The sequence below is a fragment of the Eurosta solidaginis genome, chromosome 1 (genome assembly GCF_040869045.1).
Source record: "Eurosta solidaginis isolate ZX-2024a chromosome 1, ASM4086904v1, whole genome shotgun sequence".
NCBI lineage: Eukaryota > Metazoa > Arthropoda > Insecta > Diptera > Tephritidae > Eurosta > Eurosta solidaginis.
The window spans coordinates 345,009,494-345,036,156 of record NC_090319.1 but is presented as its reverse complement, the minus strand read 5'-3'; the positions used below and the strand labels follow the sequence as shown (position 1 = coordinate 345,036,156).

The following is a 26,663-nucleotide window of genomic DNA, read 5'->3' as shown; positions in this document are numbered from 1 at the left end:
AACGGTCGGAGGCCTCCGATAGTCGGAACAACAGCAAGGAGCATAGGGGCGAAAACAGCTGCACACCAACTGAAGCGCAATAAAACAGCGAGAGGTGAATGGTTATAGAAACAATAAGGTGAATCGAGTCGACAGCTGCTGGGTGGCTATTGTTGAGTAGCGGAGCATGCAAAGTGGCCGTGGGGCTACGAAGCACATACTTTTAGCAGAGCTGTGGAGATGGGTTTTGTCAATGATGACGCAGTTTCAGATAAGTCGTGGCTTGAACAAAAAATGCACAATTCACAATGTTTTGGTACATCGTACTGTCTGTCGATCCTATGGATCTACATCTCAGTTATCAGCCCAATTATTAGGTATCCATCTGTGGCATGATAAAACAGCGATATAGACCGTGGCTAATCAATGCAACGGGATTCCACACCGCCAAGGCCTTTTTTGAGAAGATTCCTTAGTACTCTGTTTCTTGGTGCTCAATATTTTCTTAATCCCAATAATTACCCTGGACTGTAAACCCGGCTTTGGGCCGGGTTTCGACTAAATATGTTTTGGATAATAGGTGCAGAAGAGCCCAGGCAATACGAGAGGAATGGTAGTAATCCGCTTACTACTGCCAAATTCACATGGCAATGTAAGCTCTGTCCTAGTTTGTTAGCATAACGGGTGCGCTCTCTGGATCATGCGGAAATTCTTCTTAATGAGAACGGGATTGCACTTGGCTAAGATGTCAATATTAGATGGACTACATAGTTAGGTATCTGGTAACATTGAGAATACGGAATTGCAGGTCATTTTACATGGTACACGCCTTTTCTTTCTTCAATTTAAATAATGTTGGAAAAGAAGTTTTGAAGAGAGATCAAATAAAGCTCTGAAATCGTATTATAACTGCAAATAAACCTTCGCAAAAAGGTGGGAACAGTGGTATATCATCAATAGGATGTATAGCACAGCCATTCGGCGGCCTCTAACGTATTGAACTCATGTCGTGGATAAAAAATGGAATCCACAGTTGACTGGGAAGGTGCAATGGCTTATATGCCTGGGATACAAAGTGGTGGTCAGTGCACCTCAGGAAGGGTTAATCATCCTTCACTTGGCGCCTCTGCATGTGTTCGTATAGGGTTGGGCTGCAAAAGGGCTCTTAGACTGGGAGAATCCAGCATGTCGGCCGACCATGGGTACGATACGATACTACATGACATAAAAAGAGAATGACTTATTGATTTCCCAGATTGACCTAACGTCTAATACGAGCTATAAAAAATCAATGTAAGGCGCGATAATTTTTCCTACAAATTGGCGGGACGGGACCTACTTGTTTTATGCTGACTCCGAACGGCATCTGCGAGACAGATGAGTTTTCATTGAGAGCTTTTCATGGCAGAAATACACTCGGAGTGCTTGTCAAACACTGCCGAGGGGCGACTCCGCTTAGAAAAATTGTCTTCTAATTGAAAACCCTTATTACTAAAATGTTGATGTTGCTTTGCCCGGGGTGTGAACCCAGGGCATTCGGTGTGGAAGGCGCACCACGCTACCATCACACCACGGGGACCGCCATACGAGCTATACTACAGCATTTCTGGACTCCTGGTATAGAAAATAAGGTATCCATTGAGGGAGAAATAGGAGGATGGCAAAACATCTACAGCGTGCACAGACGTTTTAAAAGTTGACAGGGGGCTGCGGCTGCGCTGTACCCGAAGCATATGCAGGTCAGTGAGTCTTGCCGACTTCGCCACTCTGTCTATAGGGTATCTGAAGGTCTACCTCGGCTGACTTCCGGAGTGCAGAAATATTGATCGAATCTACATTTCTGATGAGACGGTCAGGAAAGGCCGAAATAATATAATTGAGGCGGGTAGCTCCGTGCTATGCATGACTTAGTTATGTCAAGTGCAAAATTGAGGACAGCGGTTTGGACGGATGTGGGCCACCCATGATGATTTTCAGGTCTCAAAGTCCTTGTGACCATGTTTGTGTAAGAAAGGAACAAAATTACGCCTTCAACAGAGCACAAATGGTATCCGGTCTGCTGTTTACTAAGTCGATTCAGAAATAAATAGATCCTAGATGCTGCCATATAACTGTAGTTTCTTTCAGGCGAAAATTGTAGCCGTAAAGAAAGAGGTAGGAATTCTGAAGGAAGAATGTTTAAGCCGCAGGCGTATCAATATATATATATTTATAGTTCTGAGCTCATTAGGGCAATAATTTAACATCAAGATGTGTTCTGGAATGCAACCGAGAGACCAAGCCGGACCGTACATCCATACTGGGTTCCTAGTCATAAAAGCCTGCTTGGGAGAATTAAAAAAGAGACATGAAAGACATATGATCAATCAATCATTAAAAGCATTAATAGAAGCGCAGTGCGGCGAAAAACGCTAAGTCAAGGCTTCCGCTAATAGGGGCAGCAGAGTCACTAGATCCCGAGGGAGCAATTAAGCGAGGGCCTAGAAAACTTCCCGTATTTGCCAAGAGGATAATACTATGAACACATTCAGTCTATAAAATAAATGCAAGGCGCGATATACCTCCGAAGAGATTTAGGTCAAGCTTATCTTCCAATTTGCGCCATTCTTCTTTTAAACTCTAGGAGATCTTACGGGCAACATAACAGGTCAATGCGCTTTTATACAAATCTTTCGAAAATGGTGTATACCAAGAAAGAAGCCGATTCGGCGCTTTCTTTGGCAATACCCAGGACTGCAGAGGAAGAAAAGTTGGATCTTTAGGTCCTAGTTAGGTCCCTAGGAGAATGTAAGTGGTTCGTTGTGGATTAATTAAGAAAAAGCTGGTTGAATAAGTGCATCATCACCCTACACCTACCAAGGGCTTTCACAAAGATCAAAATGTCCCCGAGTGGAAGTGTAGCGACCTACCACAACGAATGTGCTGATCTCAAGTCCCAGGCAAAGCACATCAAAAATAAAAATAAAGGTTTTTTTTTTCAATTAGGAAAAGGTTCCTTAAACGGGATCATCGCTCGACAGTGGTTTGGCAAACGCTACAAGTGAATTTCTGGTATAAAAAGCTTCTCAGCTAGGTCTGTCCTGTCATGGAGAGTTTTAGAGAAAATTAAAAAGGTGCACGCCACAAATCACAAGAGAAGCTCGGCCTGAATCTCTTCGGAGGAGAATCGCGCTAAGTTGTTTGCTTTTCAATTGCTCTCTCAACCTTGTCAACCTTACATAAGCTTCCTAGAAAATAGAAGAATTGGATTGTGATCTGTTAAGTAATTTAAAAAAATGGCGCGCAATGTCCAGTAGCGAATCTTAAGAAACTCTCGATAATTCTGCGTCCACAATTATCATCCAAATCACTGAACTGTCGAATAAACAAACACAAGTGTTCTGTATACAAAATGCTCTCTATTAACGGCACTTCAATAGTAGAACTTTACAATTAAATGCGTTCGCGTACTTCAATTATAGCGGACTAAAATCTAACTGATTCTTAATGAGCTGTTTTATACTCTCAGTTTTTCTTTCGCCTATTTCTTCCAGGGTCTAGACTTTTCGCAAACAACCTTCTCGAATAGTTGCTTGTTTTCTTCTTTCAATCGCTGCATCTCATATTTCCTGCATACATGTATGTATGAATATAATATGCACTCTTTATCGCTGTGTTCATGTGTGTGTACGCCGCCTGCGCTCTAAGCTGCTGTAAATATGTATGTGTGATTGTTTTCTATTTTATCTGTTTGCCGCTGTTGTGGTCCAGAATTTATAACATAAAATGTGGATTCTTTTAACCATATTAACGCCTTATAAAGTGTGTAAACGTATACATTTATCTAGGGCGTAAACGATATCACGTTATCAGCAGCTAAGAGCAGAAATTGTTACTCACACATACACATGTATATAGCTAAATAACCAAGTATGAGATACAACTGTTCCAGAAGGCATGTTCGTGAAAAGTCTAGACCTTAGGAGAAATATGCGCACGAGGCAACAGAGAGTATAAAAGCAGCGCAAGCTGGGGAATAACTGATCAATTTGATTTCAACACGATATTAGTGAAGTACAATTGTGATTGTGAAGTACTACCCCCAAAGTAGTATAAATAAAGAACATTTTGCAATACTGAATATTGGAGTCATTTATTCGACAGTTCAGCGATTCGAATGTTAGCAGAAGGTGCATAATTATCAGGAACTCCCCAAAATTCATTACAATATGAATAAAAAACAATTTCTTTAACTATTTCTCACTTCAAGTCAACTAAAGATTGTTGCATGAACTATAAATCTTTAAATGTGAATGCTGATAAGATAGATTGTGCTAGATAAACAAATGTGCTTTTGTTAATACTTGAGCAGAAAATGAGTGAGAAAAAATTATAAGAAAAATTGCGGTGTATGAATATTGTCACTTCCATAAGCACGACACTTTACGCAGAAAAACAAAATAACGACTTTATTCTTGAGTATATTAAACTGAACGAAATTCATATATCATTCACATATGCTTGTACATATGTATGTGTATCTGTATATATGTAGTATAATAATATACTAAAATACCCACAGGATAATACTCCGCACGGAGGCCACAAAGTCAACCAATATGCTGTTAACGTCCTTGTAAATAAAAAAAAAAAATTGCGCACAAAACACAAACGATTTACCACTCACACAAAACATACAAACATTTCACATAAGACATGTTAGTTTTTTCATGCTTGACTTCTTTGCTTTCTTCAAATTCTGCGTCCTTTTTGTTAACTGTGTGGCTACAATTTCATCCATCATTAGACAATGGAAGCGAAAACGTCGTTTTAAATGACTTGGGCTAGTGTTTTTTTTTCTTCATACTTTAAGAAGAGTAAAGAAACGAAAATACAATTACATACAAAAAGTACTAGCGTTTACAATAAACGAAGTTTAATTTTTTTTTTTATATGCATTAATTTCTTTTCTTTTCGTATTTGTGGTTATGTTTGTATTTAAGTAAGCGTTCTTGAAAAAACAGAATATGCAAAAGAAAAATAGTTGCCAATTGATTTAATTAAGCAGCTAAATGTGACAATGATCAATGCATTTTATTTTTTTCACAATTTCTCTTTTTTCCATTTTTTGCTAAATATGATTTTGTTTTGCAGACATCTTAAACTAAGCCAAAGGGAGTAAAATTTCTGTTTTGTGTAAGCTGTTGAAAGTCAAAATAATAACAAGGACAGTAACCTTAAATGATTAATTATATTAGCATTGTAACGAATTTTGGGGGAAATTCCGCTTATTTGAAACATTCTGCTAACGTTCGAATCGCTAAACTTTTGAATAAATCACTCCAATATTCAGTTTTGCAAACTGGTCTTTATTTAGATTATTTTGTAAGAAGTACTTCACAATCACAATTATACTTCACAACCAATAGCGTGTTTAAATCAAACTGATCAGTTATAACTCATCTCGCGCTACTTTTATACTCTCGGTTTCCTCGTTCACCCATTTCTCCTGAGGTCTTGTAATTTCGCGACCAGTTGTCGCTCAGGCTTGGTTAGTTACCAGCTATATACCTGTATATCTGTAGTCCACGCCTCCCCATAGCCATATGTGTGTGTATGTGTGAGTAACTAATTCGGCTGTTGACTATATATTTGTGTGTGTGAGATATCTTTTCGTCGCTTACCTAAGAGTGGCTGCTTTATTGTTGTTGACCATTTTTTTCAATAACAGCTTAGTGATGCTAATTTCGTCACAGTATGTATCTACATAGCATTGAGGGAAGTATGTATGTGTGTAGATATATATAAAGGGTGCTATATAAAGGCAGATCAGCTCTTCGTAAGCTTTGTGTAAGCTCATTAATCATCATAATTAATAGGCGCTTCACCGTCTAAGCGATTTTTGGCGTTTTGTTAGAGGTCACAACAGCTATCCGTATTTATCGACAACTGACGCAAATCGAGAGGGACAAGAGAGGTTAAGTCTTCCTCCAGCTTCCCAAATCAGTGAATGTCTCACCTTTCCTCTGCTTCGAAACTGCGGTGTCAGCTGAAATACTTTATTGGCAGGAGATACCTTTGTCCATTCACATAACATGACGTTACCAGCGAAGCCTTAGGGATTTTATTCGCTGCACTATCTTCGTATATGCTTAAGTCCCATACAGTTTACGGTTATACCTCCTTCGATACTCGCTGTCGGCATCACGGACAGACTCAAAAATCTTGCGGAGGACCTTTCTCTCGAGCGCTCCAAGAGCCTTCTCATCTTCGCTCGACACCGTCGATGAATCCGAGCTATACATTAAGATAATGAGTATGGTATAATGAGCGACTTGTAGAACATGATTTTCACTCGTCGAGAATGGACTTCACTTTTCAATTGATTACTCATATCCTAGTGGTAGGCCTGTAGGATTAAAAATTATACGACTCGAATCCCAACTCGGCGAGAATTCAATTTTTAATTTGAAAATACAAAGATATCTGAACAAATCGTTTGAAGGATGGAAATAGCTATAATATAGAGCTTGTGATAATCGATAAACGAATATTTAGCTTTCAGAACGCGATTAGTTGAAATCGAATAATCGTACATTTCCGATTATTCCACTAATTACTCATTGTTGACTCTTCGAATAATCGCTGCTGAACGATTATTGGAATGTTGAAAATTAAATAGTTAAACAAGTTCTTTTTTTTTTCGAAAATCAAAAACATCTGCATTCATATATCCAGGGCTTTAATTCAAATTGAAAAGTTCCATCGATTTTCCAAAAAAATATTCCCATTTCTCTGAAGTTTACTTAAAAAATGTATACTAACAATCAAAAATTGGGCTCGACAGTTCTTCTTAAATCTTTAAATCTATCAATAAAAAGATAGAATTTTAAAATCGGTTAAAAATTTCTGTAGCTATGGATATTCTCGATGACCAAAAAAGGCTTCCAAAAATTGCGAAAAAACTTGATTTTTGAAAATATTTTGACTTTCTCATGGGAACATTGATATTTCTCGAAATTTTATTATTCCAACTTATGTCTTTCTCGACTGAATCGGAAATTTCAGAAAATTTTTGAGGCATGTCATTAAAATATTGCAATATATAGCATGCAATCACATTAACAACGATTCATCAAAGACGACATATATGGTTCATACATGGCGTATACGTAATAATTGAAAATCGAACTTTTCATAAGGTTTCCGAATAGTTGAGTAGCGATTAATCGAGTGATAAACGTACAAAAGGCTAAAATTGAACACTCGATTAATCAAATTATTCGAATAGTTTCAACAGCTCTAATTTTATGTCTTCCAGTGTGTCTAATTCTTTTCAGTTTATTATCATAATAAAATATAGGAACAAACACGGGAGAGCCAGATATACATTGGAAAGTCTGAGAATATTGGAAAAACGGGCAAATACGATAAACAAGAAAGAGGACACACAAAATATAGCAGCTGTTTACCTTTTATGTTTATAGTTAAGAATCAGTATGACAATGATACCAATGTTAAATGGTACTAATGCTTTTAGTTTTAATATTTAAATAACAAATATATTACGTAAGTGTTGTCTATGTTTGTACGTATGTAAATCAATGTTAGTGTTGTTCTCGTTACATATATAAAGTAAATTTATATATATAAATTAAAGTAGTCTTTATACCATAAATTAATGTAAATATTTTTATCTTTATTGTTGTTAATAAATTAGATCACCTCTGATGATGCTAGGAAGTCTAGCGAAACGTTAGGTGGAAAAATTTAAATAAATATCTTTATTTGCAATTAAGAAACGATTGGTCAAAAAAGCCTATTACCAACAAAAATCTACAAAAATAAATTGACCGGAAAAATCATAAAAATAAAATATAATTTAATAAACAGATTATTGTGATTTGGATATTGGTTACAGAATAAGCTGTGCGGAAAATTCTGTGCGGCCATATTTGACTCATCCGTTGAGGATAATCGAAGAACACACTAATGGTAACCAAGTGGCTAGAGACCAACTGCAATGATTGTGAAGTCTGAAGGCTATGTTGGAATAGGCTAGCCACCTTATTTGACATTTGTGTTCAGAAAAAATTACATCGAGTTTAATAAGGCAAGGTTGGTCGTGATCCCTCTGCTGTGGCTTGACGAGAGTCATAATAAATTGTAAAAGTTGCAGTCATGTAGGCTTTATATTAGTCGGTGACCCTTATATTACGATATATGATATCTTGTTGGAAAATCCGGATATCAACGGTGGGTAGCTTACCGAACCGTTCAGTCCAACGAATATTAATGTTGCATGAGATTTCCCTGCTACATTCCTTTAAATATTTATCATTAACTTGAAGTCAACTTCTATTGGTTAGTTTAGAAGTTGTGTACCAAAACGGCATACCAAGCTAATGGGTGTCAATTGGGACACGCCAAACTCACGAACCAATTGTACTTACGTGAATCATAAACACACGTTTTGAAAATGTAGAGCTGCTACATATTTGGCGTATACTTACAAGCTCCTATTGCTAAAGCTGCAAGGATTACAAAGAAGAGGAATCACCTTGACCTTTCATTTTTCGATGTCTGTCTCTCGGATGTAGGGGGATTTATCTTTCACTTCTACTCAAATTGGCACGTTAGCGGTTCAATGTGAAATAAGCAAGATTGAACGATAAGCTGGTTAGACTATTTCATGCGAATGGATTAAGATGCACCGGTCCTGAAGGTAGTCTCATCGGAACTCGACTATGCAAGGATAGACAAACGGAGACAAGCACTTTTCTTTGGAAGAACTAGGTGGAGAACTATCTTACATCCCTGGAAATCTATAATTGGCACCAGGTTACTACAATACAAGTGAGCAGTAAGTAGATAGGACATATCAAGATGAACTGAAAATACTACGTACATCCACAGCATACAAAAATACCACAGAGTACAATCGCGAATGGTCGCATGGACCTCCCGACAACATAGCCTAACCTAACCTAATAATTTTCCCACGTTGCTCAACCATTTTCTTTATATAGCATTGGCAGTTACTGTCGAAGTAAGGTTTCTTTTCTCTCTTTCTGCTAACGTTCGAATCGCTAAACTGTTGAATAAAGCACTCCAATATTCCTTGGCATTTATTTAGATTACTTTGGGAGTAGTATTTCACAATTATATTTCACATCTAATGCGTGTTTAAATCAAAACTGATTGATTACTCAGCTTACCAGATTTCTCCTAATGTCTAAACGTTTCGCCTTCTAGAACTTTTGTATCGTCTGTTGGTTACCGCCATAGGCGGGTGTATGTGTGAGTAACTACTTCGGCCGATGAATACATGTGTGTGTGTGAGAGATATCTCTTCGTCGTCTTCTACATAAGTGTTGCTAGCTTTAGTGTGGACATGTATATAAGAGTGACTGTTTCATGTTTTTGCTGTTGCGTGATTATTTACTAACAGCGTAGCGATGTCAACATTCTCCACACTATGTATCTTTGGACAGCACACAAGAAAGTTACTCATACGCCCTGCTGTACTACGTACGAACAAATTATCTAATAATTTTAATAAGTAGTCCAATTGAAATAAAATACAGAGATCTGAATGATATAATAAGCTGCAACATAATCTAGAATTTCTTAAAATTCGTCACATTATTCATATGCAGTTAGTAATTAAATTAGACGAAGCGTTCATAAAGGAAAAACCGTCCATACCAAATTTTCAAAGGGGAACACCAAAAAGGGTTATCATTATATTCAAATTTAATGTGAAAGAACAATTTTTTTAAATAAAATATGAATATCGGTTCTAATGTTATTTTATTTGCTGAAGACTTTCGGCATAAGACTCATATTTTTCATCATATTACAGTCATAAAGGACTCCTATATGATCACATTTTTGAGGCTTAAATTAGGGCGCTTTAAAAATGTTTAAGGGGTAGGTTTCTTATTGTTTTTTTTAGTTATACGATCACAGTGTGTCGCTCTATTTGCTGGAACATCACTATAAATATGTCATTCAAACACATTTAATGCCAATTTTTTTTTTCTCTAATGTGGAATGTGCTATTTTTTGGTTTCGTTTGATTCAATGGCAAGCGTCACACTTTTTTCATATATTTCATATATCTTTATTAAGTCAAATGGTAACAACCTTACTGACTAGATTACAGGTTAACTTAGTACTAGCTTAACAAATTTAAAATTAGGTTTACTGCGATAAGTAATAAGACACAATGCGTGCCTTAAACAGATACCTTGGCATGGCCAGGCTTCTGGATAGGCGATTAAATTCTACAATAGACCTCTAAGAAGAGGTGCGAAACTGAAGTAATTGTAACGCAGCACTTCAACGCGGAATGTACTGTGAAACCGGAGAGCTCTGTTAGGGTCATTGAAAGTCAAATGCCCAAGTAGTTCTGAACAGTCAATGGCACCGGATATTATGTCAAAAATAAACATTACGTTTTGAACAAAACGCCTAACTTCAAGTGGCCGGACTTTAATAAGCATGCATGTAGCATTGTAATATAACAGGGGATTATCAAAGTGTAGAGGTTGAATAGCAAATCGTATGAACTTGCGCTGAATTCTTTAAATTCTTAAAGAGTGTGAAGAATATATCGGATTCCAGATGACTGAAGCATACTCTAGCTTTGAACGCACTAAAACATTGTATAAGTGTATGAGTCCTTGAAATCCTTAGCATATCGCCGCAAGAAAGCCAAGTTGGTATAAGCTTTTGGTATTAGAAAGTTTACATGATCACCAAAAGTAAAAGTTGAGTCAAATTTACTTTTACAAAGGAACATTTGCACATGCATTTACATATGTACAATAGAGTCGTGCTTATTAATCGAATATAATTTTTTTCCAGCCTCACCCCTTCAAACGTTAATGCCAAGATCAAAAATATCACATCCAAATTTTGGTTCCACTTGTATATGGTTAGGGGTGTCGTACGAGGATAATAGAATTTATCAATAAGACCCAAAAAATTAAAACTTGTTTTTTTTTTTCTTTTCTAATACCCAAAATCGATAGTAATATAATAGTGAATGTATTTTAATATATTAAGTCTTCACAGCATAATAAGAATTCGAACCACTGTGCAACACGCCCTAACCGTTTCCAACAGCAACCAAAATTTTTAGTGATATCGTCAGCTATTCTTTGGTTATTAGAAAAGAAAAAATAATTATTTTAATTTTTTGAGTTTCCGTAGTAGCTGTTTACTGTTACCGATTATCGGCAACTTCCGTTCTGAAATGAAAACTAACAAAAAGTTCTTCAATAAAAAATAAATAAAAAACCGAGAAACTGACAACAGAGGAAAGACAGTCAGTCACCCCTATTCTGCATTTCGACTTGGATTGGAATTTTTTCGATTTGGCAATTTTGGTATTCTGTGTTCCAATCTCTTTCGATCCAATTTCGAATCCTTCGATTTTGTGTATTCTGCATTTCGATCGTATTTCCGTTTTTCTAAGTTGCAATTTTGTTGGCGGAAAAATATTTTCTTTTTATTTTTTTATTAATTTATAACAGAATTTTAACAAACATGTAAGTAAAACTTGTTGAGAAACGTAAAAGGCTTGATGCTGATTGTTTTTTATATGTTTCCAACACAAGTGCAGTATGAGACGTTAAATAATTTAATGGCAACAAAACGGGATATGATGACTCCTGGGAAGCCAGCCCTCGCATAAAATTCTTGCTTCGTTTGTATTTTCTTTCTCCTCTTCACTTTGTTCAAATGTTATACACTGAGGGCATAATTTTGGTTGCATTACATCCAGAAACGTAGACAGTGACTTTGACATTGTTGACTCTCCCATTCCTACATTATAATCCACCCCCATTCCATGCTGGTAACTGCCTTCTGCAAAAAATCTCAAAGCAGCTACTACAATATTAAGGCAGATATCGATGCCGAAGACCTAGGACGAATTTGCCCCGAAAAAGTATCTAACACATACTTGAAAGCATCCTTATTAAGTCGAAAATTTTTTTGAACCTAAATAAGAAAATAAGTCATTAAACTTTACCACTTTTAAGTTCAATTTCTTACAATTCGCCACTCATATGAAATGGATTACACAAATCTCGCAATATTTGCCTTTCCATTCTCGCCTTGGCATTTTCGTATGCGTTGCTTTCTAACTCCACAAATAATGCCGCAACTATTGATTCCATTTTTTCTATAATTTATGTCTGTTCGTTGGGTCCAGTTATATGCCGAAGCAAGCTGCCGCAGTAGAGGAAGGTGAAGCGAAAACGTAAGCAATCCTTGCGAAAAGAATAAATAAATCTTTATAAAGTATCTTAGGCCAGTGAATGAAATCAGCATCCATAAATTCAGAAAATGTCAACTATATTCGTGTTGGAATCGGTTTTAACAAAATTTGGTGGCCACAGCAGGGAATTGGCCAAAAGAACGACAAAAACACACTTACAATTATGAAAGCACTTAACTCAAAAAAATGTAACACTGCGGCAATATATTCTATTGCTTTTCTTTGTACAAAATGGCGTGGATAATAAAATATAAACGTTTTCCAGTGTTTTTTACTAATTATCTTTAATTTATTTTGTTCCAATGTTCACACATTCCGTACAAACAGCTGATTTCGAAAAACCATTTCCTCTTCTCGTTGCAATTCCGTCGTAATGCAGAATAGGGGTGAGTATAAAGCAAGTCGCCGACACGAGAAACTCGGTGCCCGTCACGCATTAGCCCTTTCCAATCGTTACCAAAACTTATACATATGTGATATTTTTGAGCTTGGTATTAACTTTTGAAGGGGTAAGACTGGAATATGGTTTTTATTGACCACCCTAATGTGTAAGCATTGTACACAACCAATGTCTCGAATATATTTGTATATTTTATTTGGCGAATCCTTGTCAATGAAAGTGAAAATACATGAAAATAAAATCTCCATTGAACTATTATTGTACAATAAATTGATTAGATACATATGTACATACATATGTATGTTTGCAAGATAAATGTATTTAGTTATACGCATGCATGTGTATATATGTACATATCTAAACCAATGATATCCAGCAATTACAATGTTAATTTTATTATAGGGTGTCGGCAATAAATTCTGCTCAATCTTTAATACTTACTTTTATTATCGCCGATTAAAGTATTTACAGACAGGCAAATCCTCGTCTTTAAGTGTTTCTAAACAGCGATGAATGTATACATAATTGTGTGTATTAACGTCTTTGTCATGCTTTAAGTAGTATTTGCAAGTTTGTGCATACATATTAGGCCGGGTCGATTTGTGGGGAGGCAAAAAAGTCGCCCATTGCTCTGTAAAAATCATATTCTAGGGATCAAAATAAGAAACTTTGCCGAAGGAACCATACCTCTAAAACGAATTCTGATGTCCCCCAATTTGGGTCGAACTTTTGGGTAGGGGCAAATTTTGAAAAATCCCACTTTGACCCATTTAGAGTGCTCCAATCGAGTCCAAATGTATGACCGACCCCACTAATTTTGGAGGTCCGACCCACCGATGCCAGTGGCACACCCCCTGGAACCCATCCTGGGGGTTCTCCATAAAAACATTTCAAAAATCGCCGGTTTTGCACTTTACATGGAAAAATCAGCGAAATGCCTATGTTTTTTCTTTATTTTTATTTATTTATTTATAATAATATTAATTGTTTATTTATAATAATATCTATTTTTTCTCTTAAGAAATTTATTTAGTCAGAACATATGTAAATGAAAAAATTAATTTAAGTGAGTTATAGAAAAGAAACTAAAAAAAATTATTGTTTGAAAGCTTTTTTACTTTCAAGTCTGGGCAATTTCGCACGGCTCTCTAATGTCGTCGCCATAACAGCCTCTACATTTTCCGGTATAACCCGTTTGGAATTGCTAGCTAAATTGAACATGTCGTTCCGTTCCTTGTATGTGTGATGGAATTTTGGGATCATTAAACGGTGGATCATTTTGATTTATATATTCTTTCAATGTAGAGGTAGTTAGAGGTATGGTTCCTTCGGCAAAGTTTCTTATTTTGATCCCTAGAATACGATTTTCACAGAGCAATGAGCGATTTTTAAATCGACGAGCCCTAATACATATACACCCGCGAAAAATTTTAAACTCATATAAGTCTTATTTCATATTGCCTAAAGGCTTACTACATCAGGCTTTAATACTATGTTCAAATTAATTGAGGCAATTTCTATTTAAATAGAGTTGTGTTCATACAACTCAATTTAGCTTACACAATAGTAATTTGATAGCTGGATGGCTCATCTCTACAGCAACAACATACCTTTGTTCAGACTGTCAAAATGTGCGTGTTCTTTCAGGCGAATGGAATGGAATGAAAACATAAAACTTTGAAATTTTTGTATGTTGTGTGTGTTCACTGTTTTGGTTTCATTTTGACTTATTTCGTTTTGTTAATTTTCGGACAGGGTGAATAAATGATGTATATTGGAACGATTTTCCGTCATCCCTTGTCAAATTTGGTTTCGAGTTTGCCATCCTCTTTTGGCAATCCCTACTCCAGTGAATTGAAAACAATAAAATCAGCTGATAAAATGAGCCAACCGTATAGTTGAGCCATGCATAACTGACGTTTAAATCTACTCAATAAACACACTTTACAAGGTTGCATTTGCTGTTTGAAACAATTTATTACGCAATTTTTTTTTTTAAACTGGCAATTTATTAATACAATTTATTATATGATAAATTGCGTAATAAATTGGCCAAATGGTATGAATTGGCAATTTGGGGTGTGTTTGTACATAGTATAATTCTTTAAGGAATATTAGTTTTATGACGTATTCCTTATAATACTCCGGTGATTATGTCATCAGACCTAAGGTTTAACTGAAAGATTAAGTTATGGGGATATTGAAGCATGTTAAATAAGACTTACAAAAGGAATTATTTTAAGCCATTAGGTAGAATATAATAATCTTATTATAAGGCTTTTGAACCAAATAAAATAAGACTTACATAATGCCTTATTACAGGATGCTACCTGATAAATTAGGACATTTTAAATAAGGCGTATAACCCACTAAAAATCAGTCTTTTATTATAATAAAACAATACATCGTGTACAATAAAATGATTATATACGGCTTATGAATCAGGTAGAATAAGGAATAGTGTACCATAGAAAAAATAAAAAATATGAAAACAAGTAAGAAAGTTTAAGTTCATGTGAAACCGAACAGCTGTGCACTTGAAACGCTGTTGTTGTTTGCCTTGTGTGGACAATAGTGTTGTACGGCTGCGAAATAATACATGGTTCTATACTGAACTCATTTTCATTCAAAAGAAGCAAAAAGGATACGGAGGATGCAGTTTAGCAGTTGTAAATATGAAAAAATGTCTATGCCAAATTTCGTTCGACTTATGGCACGGAAAATAATTTTTTTTTCGGAGTCGAAAAAGTCTTGGTCAAAAAAGTGTCCTAGATGAAAATGTTTGAGTTCCTATGGCAATATAATGTCGAATTATGCATCATTTTTATTTTTCGAACTTTTTCAATAAAAGCCCACATATAAAAGTAAAATCTGTATTTTTATTTTTTAACAAGCCGGACTTTTATTTTGGCCTTAAAAAATAAAAGTCCGGATTTAACTTTTATTTCCGGACTTTTATTTTTAAAAGTCCGAGTTTAACTAGTTCTATCGGATTCAGGTAATAAAAATCCAAAAATAATTTTTATTTTGATCCAAATATATTAAAAGTCCAAAATTAATAGTTTTTCAAAGAATTGCATTATAAAAGGAATAACAGTTTCCGCCCCTGATTAAAAGTACTTTGGATAGAGTAACAAAAAAAGAGACGCGTCACGCCCATTCCAAAATTTATTTGGCAGGGATAGTGTCTCTGCCAAATTTCAATGATTTACGACTTGTTAAACTTTAAAATTTTCTTCTTCTATATTCCAAAATTTTTTTATAATTTATGTTTTGCGTCATAAAACCAATCTACCAAATTTCATTAGCTTAGCGGCATTGATTTTTGAATTGACTCATTTTTCCATTTTTTTTAAATTTCTATATCGAAAAAGTGGGCGTGGTTATAGTCCAATTTCGCTCATTTTCAATATCAATCCATTCTGGGTCCAGATAACCCCTTATACCGAATTTGGTGAAGATTTCTCAATATTGGCTCAAGTTATCGTGTCAACGGTCGGACAGACGGTCAGACGGACGGATTTCAATACTGATAATTTTAATTTACGGAAGTCTATGTCGATCTCGATTCCTTTATACCTGTACAGCAAACCATTATCCAATCAAAGTTATAATACCCTGTGTACAAGTCCTGCTGGGTGTAACAAAGTTTCCTAAAAATATAACGACAATTTATCGACTAGAGCTAGATTCCTTTTGACATGTATCCTTTAAGTTAAGGCAACATTTATTTTTTATGGTTTAGGTTTACCTTAGGGATAAAGCTTATTAGTGCGCAAATAAACCTAAAATAAGGCCTTACTATAAGTCGTATGATGTACTCCTTTTATCTTATTCTAAGGTTCATCTTTCAGCAGTGAAACCAGTATTCTTTATTGCTAACAACCGCTTACGCCAATTTTTGTTGGGTATGTATGTATGTATATACTTAAATATTTATAGCCAATTTACATGTGTAAGTAGGATAGTAAGAGGCCCCTTGAGCAAGTTTTCGCAACGATAGCTACTTTTCAAAAAAATTAGAACTAGTCTGAAACTAGTTGGAGCTGCAGTGGTACATTGGAATTAGTTCTTACGTAACTATAAACACTAGGCCGAGTCGATTTGTGGGGAGGCAAAAAAATCACCCATTGCTCTGTGAAAATCATATTCTAAGGATCAAAATAAGAAACTTTGCCGAAGGAACCATACCTCTAAAACGAATTCTGATGTCCCCCAATTTGGGTTGAACTTTTTGGTAGGGGCAAATTTTGAAAAATCCCACTTTGACCCATTTAGAGTGCTCCAATCGAGTCCAAATGTATGACCGACCCCCACTAACTTTGGAGGCCCGACGCACCGATGCCAGTGGCACACTCCCTGGAACCCCTGGGGCTACACCATACAAACATTTAAAAAAATCGCCGGTTTTGCACTTTATATGAAAAAATCAGCGAAATGCCTATGTTTTTTTCTTTTTGGAGTTTATTTTTCTCTTTAGAAATTTATTTAGTCAGAACATATTTAAATGAAAAAATGAATTTAACTTAGTAATAAAAAAGAAATTAAAAAAAAATTATTAGAAATTAGCGTTTTTACAACCCTTTTAAAAGCAAGGCATCACTGTGACGCAATTGCAGATCGTAAAATTGCTTGTGTTGTTTTTTTTAAGCCACCACAAGACACAGCAGGTAGAATTTAAATTACCATTTCATTCTTATTACCTCGTCTCGTAGACCATATATAACGCAACAGTTTTTGTGAATGCATTAAGTCGTTGTGAAGAACTCAAAGTGTGAAGTGCTAATTTCAGATAAAAAAATATTTAAAAAAAAAATAATAAGTGAAGTGACCATTCCAAATCAAAAAGTTTACAATGAATCCACCATCCTCTACACCGCAAGATGAAGCAACTACATCAACAACTATCGAAATCCCAATGAGTCATATACCCAAGCATGATGTTACTGTTTTTGGTGTGTCTACTGATTTAACTGATCTTAATTTACAAACCCATCTGGATATCTTGAGATATTATTTTTACTTAAGCGAACGTGCTAAAACAGAACAAAAAAAGTTTTCCCATAAATCATTCACTATTCAAGTACAAGATAATTTCATTGCAATTTGGGAAAAACTTGGTATGGAAATAATGCTGAAAAAAGGGTATTTAATAAATTGAATAAATTGCGTGACAAGTATCAAGAGCAAATCAAGAGAAGAAACAACACCCAACAATTTACAGAGTACGTAAAATCTCTAGAAACAATTTTTTACATTGGAACATGTAAATGCGTTTTGAAGGCAGCTCCATGTGCATGCGGCTGGGTTCCCGAACGCCTCAAAGAGTTCATGCACGATCAACATAATCGGAGAAGACTAACAATGGATGCATTTATGATGGAAACTGAAGAGCAAGGAGCAACGTCTATGTCATCAATGCCAAAATACCAAGATTCAACATACGCACCGCCACCGGTTCAATAAGATATGGATAGAAGCACAAGTTCACAATACACAGAGTGATACGATTGTTTCAACTTTGCCTTGGTATGTGACAGATTTGGTGTGCCTGACAGAGTAGCATCAGCATTGGGAACCACTCTTTTGCAAGATTTTAAAATTAAAGATAAGCATGGGAAACCTCTCATCATGGATAAATCGAAAGTTCGCAAAGAAAAAGAGAAATGCAGACAAGAAGTGCTTCGCAAACGGTTAGATGATACCAATTTGTTAGCGTTTTCATTCGGTGGCAGAAAAGATGATACTTTAACGATAGATAAAATTGATGAGAAGTATCATACTAGAATGGTAAAAGAACCTCATCTTGTTATTTTGAGAGAACCCAATTCTGAATTGAATGGTTACGTAAGACTGGAACATGAAACCGCTGAATACAAAACAACTAAATTAAATGGTTTTTTCAACGATAAAAATATATTACTGGATGCATTAATTGGAATATGCACTGACGGTGAGCCAACAAACGCTGGCCCACACGGTGGAATTATAAGACGATTCGAATTGCTGTTAAAAAGACCATTGCATTGGTTCGTTTGCCTAACAGAGTAACATCAGCATTGGGAACCGCTCTTTTGCAAGATTTTAAAATTAAAGATAAGCATGGGAAACCTCTCATCATGGATAAATCGAAAGTTCGCAGAGAAAAAGAGAAATGCAGACAAGAAGTGCTTCGCAAACGGTTAGATGATACCAATTGGTTAGCGTTTTCATTCGGTGGCAGAAAAGATGATACTTTAACGATATATAAAATTGATGAGAAGTATCATACTAGGATGGTAAAAGAACCTCATCTTGTTATTTTGAGAGAACCCAATTCTGGATTGAATGGTTACGTAAGACTGGAACATGAAACCGCTGAATACAAAACAACCAAATTAAATGGTTTTTTCAACGATAAAAATATATTACTGGATGCATTAATTGGAATATGCACTGACGGTGAGCCAACAAACGCTGGCCCACACGGTGGAATTATAAGACGATTCGAATTGCTGTTAAAAAGACCATTGCATTGGTTCGTTTGCCTTCTACACTTCAACGAACTTCCGTTTCGGCATTTATTTGAAGCTTTGGATAAATCAACCAGCACTGGATCAAGATCGGCAACCGGAAAACTGAGCCGTCAAATTGAAACTTGTGAACTTCCGGTAAGTTATTGCTATCACTTATTTATTATAATTGTCAACCATTTTTAATTATTTTATTATTATATATTCTCAGGTGGTGGACGGCTTCCAGAAAATTGAGTTGCAAAATATGCCCCCTGCTCCAGAAAAAATTGAATTTTCCACCGATTCGAAGTACTTATACGACATGGCCCATGCAATTTCTAGCGGCGTGGTTCCGGTGGATCTGGCTAACATCAAACCAGGGAAAATTGTACATTCTCGGTGGCTCACCAAGGCCGCTAGATTATTGCGATTATTGCGATTATATGTGACAACGGAAAATCCAGATGCAAATTTAAGAATTCTGGTTGAATTTATAATTAAATGTTATGTGCCAATGTACTTCAATATCAAGTATTACAGCTCTGTCGTGTACGGCAGTGCATTATTTTTGAAGTTCATTGGTTGGTCACGATTTCTAGAACCTCGTTTACGCAAAATTGTCAATGAAGTAATTAAAGATAATTCATATTACGCGCATTCGGAAAATATCTTGTTATCAATGTTGTTTGATGATAGCAAAGAAAAGCGCGACTGTGCCATCAAGAAAATTCTACGCTATCGAACCGATGTTGACGAGCCAATGTAACTTAGAGTTTATAAAAAACCAGATATAAACTTTAATTGAACAAGTTATATGGAAATGATCAATTTGAATGATATAAATATCGTATATGAACCACCATTCACGCGAAGAATTCCGTACGATACATTGAAAGAATATTTAAATCAAGATGATCCACCGTTTAATAATCCAAAAACTCCATCACACATACAAGGAAAGGAACGACATGTTCAATTGCTAGCTAGCGTTTCCAAACGGGTTATACCGGAAAATGTAGAGGCTCTTATGGCGACGACATTAGAGAGCCGTGCGAAATTGCTCAGACATGAAAGTAAAAAAGACTTCAAACAATAATTTTTTTTAGTTTCTTTTCTATAACTCACTTAAATTAATTTTTTCATTTACATATGTTCTGACTAAATAAATTTCTTAAGAGATAAAATAGATATTATTATAAATAAATAATAAATATTATTATAAATAAATAAATAAAAATAAAGAAAAAACATAGGCATTTCGATGATTTTTTTATGTAAAATGCAAAACCGGCGATTTTTTGAAATGTTTGTATGGTGAACCCCCAGGGGGTTCCAGGGGGTGTCCCACTGGCATCGGTGGGTCGGGCCTCCAAAGTTAATGGGGGTCGGTCATACATTTGGACTCGATTGGAGCACTCTAAATGGGTCAAAGTGGGATTTTTCAAAATTTGCCCCTACCCAAAAGTTCGACCCAAATTGGGGGACATCAGAATTCGTTTTAGAGGTATGGTTCCTTCGGCAAAGTTTCTTATTTTGATCCCTGGAATACGATTTTCAATCGACCCGCCATAATACACACCTATTTTTATAAAAAAAAAAATTTAACACCCTTATTTAAGATTTCCTTGCACATTTATTTCTATCGCGGGAAAGCAATATCAAAAATTTAGAAACTAATTTGTTCGATCAGAAATAAGTTTTTCTGAGGGGGGTCGTCACTGGGCAGTTATTTGGAAAACACTTAGAGTGTATTTCTTCCATGAAAAGCTTCTCAGGGAAATCTCGTAAGCCTTGCAGATGCCGTTCGGAGTCGGCGTTAAACATGTAGGATCCGCCCCGTCAATTTGTAGGAAAAATTAAAAGGAGCACAACGCAAAGCGGAAGAGAAGCTCCTCCTTAATCTTCTAAGAGGTATATCACCCCTTGTAATTATTTATTGCATTGTATTTCGTTAGGTTAGGTTGAACTGTCCGGTCAATAAAGACCTCACATGGAATGAACGCGTCCATAATGTTACCAGAACGTGTTTGACGACGAACTAAAATTAGGCACCAGGCCTTATGTTAAAGAATAACGTTATCCTCTAGGCAAATGCAAGAAGTTCCTACCACGAGATCTGATAACTCTGCCGCACCTAATAGCTGGAGCATTTTCTCGCTCGAGCTCGCACATCCTAAATCTGCTGTTACTGATGATGTCTAATTTATAAGCATATGATGTTTGAAGGCAGTGTTCAGTTAGTGTGCCTTTCGAGAGCTTTAAGGCATGTGTCTTGAGAGACAAAAGTCTAGCGTCATAGAGTTTGAAAATTATCTTAGAAATTTTGCAATCCGCGATTCTGTCCTCGCCCTTCCTGCTTGACGCATTTATGCAACTCATATCTTCTTTTGATTTCTCCCGAATGAGATGGGACGTCTACCATGGAATCATCGAGTGCTACACCCTCTTTTGCCAACTCAACGGCCTTTTTGTTACCTTCTATACCTTTATGGCCGGGAATCTGTATAAATGTGTGGTCTTTGCATTTCAGAACACTTCTTGATGAAGAACTGAGTGGTTTATTGCCTTAATCGCCGCCTGACTATCAATATATATATTGACACGACTCAAGCTAAATCACGCTTTCTCCAAAATGTTTCTTCTTCTTCACGGCTACAATTTCCACCTGAAAGACACTGCAGTGACCTGGCAGCCTGTAGGATCTACTTATTTCTGGATGACACAGTAAACAGCAGAACAGAAGTAAAAGTTGGAGGAGAAAACGGTCAGCCACCTTTTGTGTTATTACCTTGCGCTCCATAGTTATTAGGAGCGGTCTTAGAAAGCTTCTAGTATTTGCAAAGAAACGGATTTTATAACATAGGTCCTGGCTTCTGAGAGGGGTTTTCTATTTGGTTGTTGAGCAAACTTCTGCTACCACTAAGGACTGATTCAGTCTATGTGAGATCCTCACGGGCCGGCCATTTAAACCTAACTTAACTCGATTATGCCATCAAATTAAAAAACTCGAAAAATAATTACTTAAACGCGATTTTTAAAATGAAACTTTTAACAGTCACAATCCATGTTTATATAGGTTAGGTTGAGTTCTCTGCCCGAGGGCACACTTAGGCCAGCGATATTATGCTCATTGTAATACTACGAAAATACACCATTACCTTTCCTCTTCGAACCATTTGAAGACCTGATAATAGCTACCAGCTCCTTGCCGTCATGCTCCACAACCTGGCTCAGATTATCTAGAAATGGAGCACCAGTAAGCGCTGACATGCTCGGTTTAGTTTCGGGCAGTTGCAGATGAGGTGAACCATCGTTTCCTCCTCCTCATCCTCTTTACAACTTCTACAGCATCGACGTTAAGGCGCTTCTAACCTTTCTGCATGCCTACCTATAAGGCAAAAACCAGTTAGTGCCCCCACAGGTGTAGAAATTATATCCCTACTTAGGTTGTACACGTGACTTTGGCCAGGTTTCCTTCGATGTTCGACACCCCGTTGTTTGTAGCCATTTTTCGTCGACTTGACGGTGGATGTGTTCTTTAGCATTAGCTTGCATATGGACAGAGGCGTACCTAAACGTTCTTGGCCGGGAAGAATCTGCCTGGTTTTCCCCAGCCTAGCGCGTTCATTTGTAATGCAGTTTCTGTTAGGCCATCTCTCGAAGAGAACGGCGATAGTTTAGTGCCAGTTCAGAATTGAACTACATAGTAGGATCCAAGATTATGTATGAAATAAACTCAGAATTTACTAGTACCTACCAAATTTATTTATTAGATATAACCATTAATGATTCAAGGTTCGATTCCAACTCAAGGTCAGAAGAATATTTTTTCTAATGATAATTATTGTTTTTTACTTCCTTTATATTAGGTCGGTTGAATGTTTGTCCGCTTTTCATACAAATCTTGCAATCGATTTTTAAGTAACTTCTCATTGAGCTACAAACGTGGAACTTTACACATAGGTTAGAACACCGTGACAACGCACAATCCGTTAGGTTGCGCACGGATCGAAATAATTTGATAAGAATTTGAAAATTTTCAAACCAGCTTTTAGGTAACTTCTCGATGAGCTAGAGACTTGAAATTTCACACTTAATTCAGAGGTCGATGACAGCCGCTGACACGATACAAAAAGATTCGCTAGGCGGCGCACGGACTGAGATATTTAGAAAAATCAAACGAAACGGAGGGAATTTTGGGATTGATTTTTATGTAAGTTCTCATTGAGCTACAACTGTAGAATTTCACAGATAGGATAAGACGCCGAGAAAATTTAAGAAAAGGAGAAAAACTTCCGTTAGGTGGCGCACGGATCGAAATATTTAGATAAGAATTTGGAAATTTGGTGTTTTGGGATCGATTTTGAGTAACCTCTCATTGAGCTACAAACATGAAACCTCAGAGACAGGTTAAGACACCGGACAAAGGAACAAAAGGAGAAAAAAATTCCGTTAGGTGGCGCACGGATCGAAAAAATTAGATAATAATTTCGAAATTTGAAACCGGGTTTTAAGTAACTTCCCGATTAGCTAGAGGCTAAATATTTAGAGCTTAATTCAGAGGTCGATGACAGCCGATAACACGATACAAAAGTTTCGCTAGGGGGCGCACAGGATGAGATATTTAGAAAAATCAAACCGAACGGAGGGAATTTGGGATTGATTTTTACGTAAGTTCTCATTGAGCTACAAGCGTAAAACTTAACAGATAGTTTAAGACACCGAGAAAGTGTAAGAAAAGGAGAAAATAAAAATAAAATAAAAATATTGTAAACACTTCCTTTATATAAATGAACAAAAATCAGCGAAAAATGTCTCCTTATATAAAGACACATTTTTGCTAAACTTTGATTTTTAAATTTTGACATAGAAATGGCAAAAATATTTATGAGAAGTAAAAATATAAAGGTGGAGCGCAATTGATTGACTAATAATATCTCCTTTCCTACCAACTTTCCAATCCATGTAATGTGCGCTCCACATTTATATTCTTACTTGTCATAAATATTTTTGTAATTTCTATGTAAAAATTTAAAAATCAAAGTTTAGCAAAAATGTGTCTTTATATAAGGAGACATTTTTCGCTGACTTTTGTCCATTTATATAAAGAAAGTGCTTAAAATTTTTTTATTTTATTTTATTTTTAATTTTTCAATAATTGCAAATTTTAATTTTTTTTCTGGAATAGTAAGTAGAAAATTTATCCGACAACCTGCCATGTGCAGATAGATCTATTTCGAAGGGTGGTAAGCCTTCAAAGCGTACTGATGATGAAAATACAATTTTTTACTTATTGAAAAATTAAAAAAAAAAAACAATAATTATTAATAGAAAAAATTATAATTCTGGCCTTGAGCTCGAATCGAACCTCTTAAATCATTTATCAATAGGCCGATAAAACAAAAACAATTGATACCAATTAATATATTCCATAATATGATGAAAATACAATTTTTCAATTATTGAAAAATTAAAAAAAAAAAACAATAATTATCATTAGAAAAATTTATAGTCCTGGCCTTGAGCTCGAATCGAACCTTGTATCATTTATCAATAGGCCGATAAAACAAAAACAATTGATAACAATTAATATTTTCCATAATATTTTTCAGCCATTAATATCGCATCACCATCGAAAATCAAGTTATGTATGTATATATGTACTTAAATATATGTATGCTGCGTATTAATTACAGCAAATAATAAGGTTACTTCAGGATACTCATTCATTGCTTTCGGAAACATATGGACAGTCATAATCTGATTGACAGAATTACAGCCAGTGGCCATTAAATAGTTAATCCTCTACCTCATTTTATATCAAAGCGATATAATAAGTAACTGAGAGCTCTTACAAAATACTGCGATGAATGTACGATTCAACATAATTTTTTTTGCCGGAAGAACATATTCGTATAGCATTTGGACAAACAGCGCGACATTACAACAAGAACATTCATTTTTGCACCAACAAACAGCGAAACATTTCCGGCTAACACAACTTGAAATGCACTAAGAGAAATTTTTGTTATGTGCTAATATGGCCTTGTATTTAATTACTAAATAGAGCTCTGGTAACATCAACAGCAACGGCAACAACAACAAATTCGCACTACAATGGCATACGGACAAAAGACACAGCAACATATCAGCATAGCATCAGTGAAACTAACTTAGTAACAAAGTTCGAGCAAATAGTGCGAGGAGCATTAGCAGTGGCGTCAATATTAAAGAAGAAAATAATTCAAATAAATGCTGGTGTGAAAGCTACGAGTGCTGACAGTCCTACGATCACGCTTAGGGGCTATGGTAAAGTGGCAGCTGCGTTAAAAGACGTAGCAACAATAAAACGAACGCAAACTACATTAATAAACAAGTTAACAGCAACAACAAACACTACAAATAATATAACAAGTAAAAAAGCAACAAAAACAAATCCCAAAAAAGCCACAACACATTACATTAACTCGGTAAATTTATACGAAAAAAATCAAAAGCATCATAGAAGAGGGCGTTCTAATCAAACCACCCAACATGATAATCGAAGTACTTTGCTTAATTCCATCTTTACACTTGCCGCTGTGCTTTTACTCAGCTGGTGTTCTTGCCGACACAGTTTTTTATTATTAGTCAAAGCATTGCCCGTGATATCAATTGCAAATGCTAACACAGTTCATATCACAAATAATTTAGATTCCCTTGTTGCTGAAGTCAACAACATTCTCAATTTACAACAACAGGAAAGTATTGGTCCTCCATTAGTTCAAACGCATGGCGAAGCATTCGATATCAATGGAAATGCTTACAATGTTAAACAACCCATTACCAAAACTACTACATTCGAGCTGCCACTGCCATTGCCATTTAAACTGCAATCGGTATCAGTCAACGACACCATCACCGACACTATCACAACTACCATTAAATCAATCAACATTGTTGGTGAAAGTGAAATTGTGGCGTATTCTACGAACACTTTATTTCTTACGAGTACCGCTGCCAGCTCTATTGCCAATGGGTCTGTCGCTCAGCAAGGCATCGATGATGTTGATGATGTTGATAATGTGCCACAGATTCCTGCATACATACGCACCACTGCTATGTGCTTTTGTATAGCAATCATGTCGTTGGGCGTTATTGGTAACATTATGGTAAGTAGTCTACTTTTCTATATTTAAATGCGCATTTTGGTTTGTGTGCTTAGGAGGGGACTGTGTTGAATTGAGATTCGAACAAGTTTCTTATTGATTTGTCAATATCTTTGCTCACGATACTGGGCGATCCAGAATATCTGCGCAAGTAAGCATAGTGGATGAGGCATGCTATATGGGAGTTTGGGTGTAGTATGTGAGATCGGTATGCTGAATGGGGGAATACAGATTGTAAGCGTAAGTGTAGTCACTACACTATAGCGTAATAAGTTAGACTCGTATTGAGCGCAATCACACAGCAAATAAGGACGAGTTATTCATTTCTTGTCGGTTTTTTGTAGGTGTATTATATATGGCGGCCACCGTGG

At 36.0% G+C, this 26,663-nt stretch overlaps 1 protein-coding gene across 2 annotated transcripts in view; it reads left to right on the top strand.

Moving 5' to 3' along the window:
- The window catches only part of ETHR (ecdysis triggering hormone receptor), a 121,715-nt gene that overhangs the window by 75,532 nt on the left and 19,520 nt on the right, over nucleotides 1–26,663 (top strand). Inside the window, exon 1 of one of the 2 annotated variants that reach the window (XM_067762487.1) lies at nucleotides 25,202–26,295. The exons of the other annotated variant lie outside the window; for it this stretch is intronic. Within the exon in view, the coding sequence (XP_067618588.1) occupies nucleotides 26,245–26,295 (51 nt within the window). The 5' untranslated portion in view covers nucleotides 25,202–26,244. Of the gene's footprint in view, nucleotides 1–25,201; nucleotides 26,296–26,663 lie in introns of those variants that run through there. 2 annotated transcript variants of the gene reach the window in all.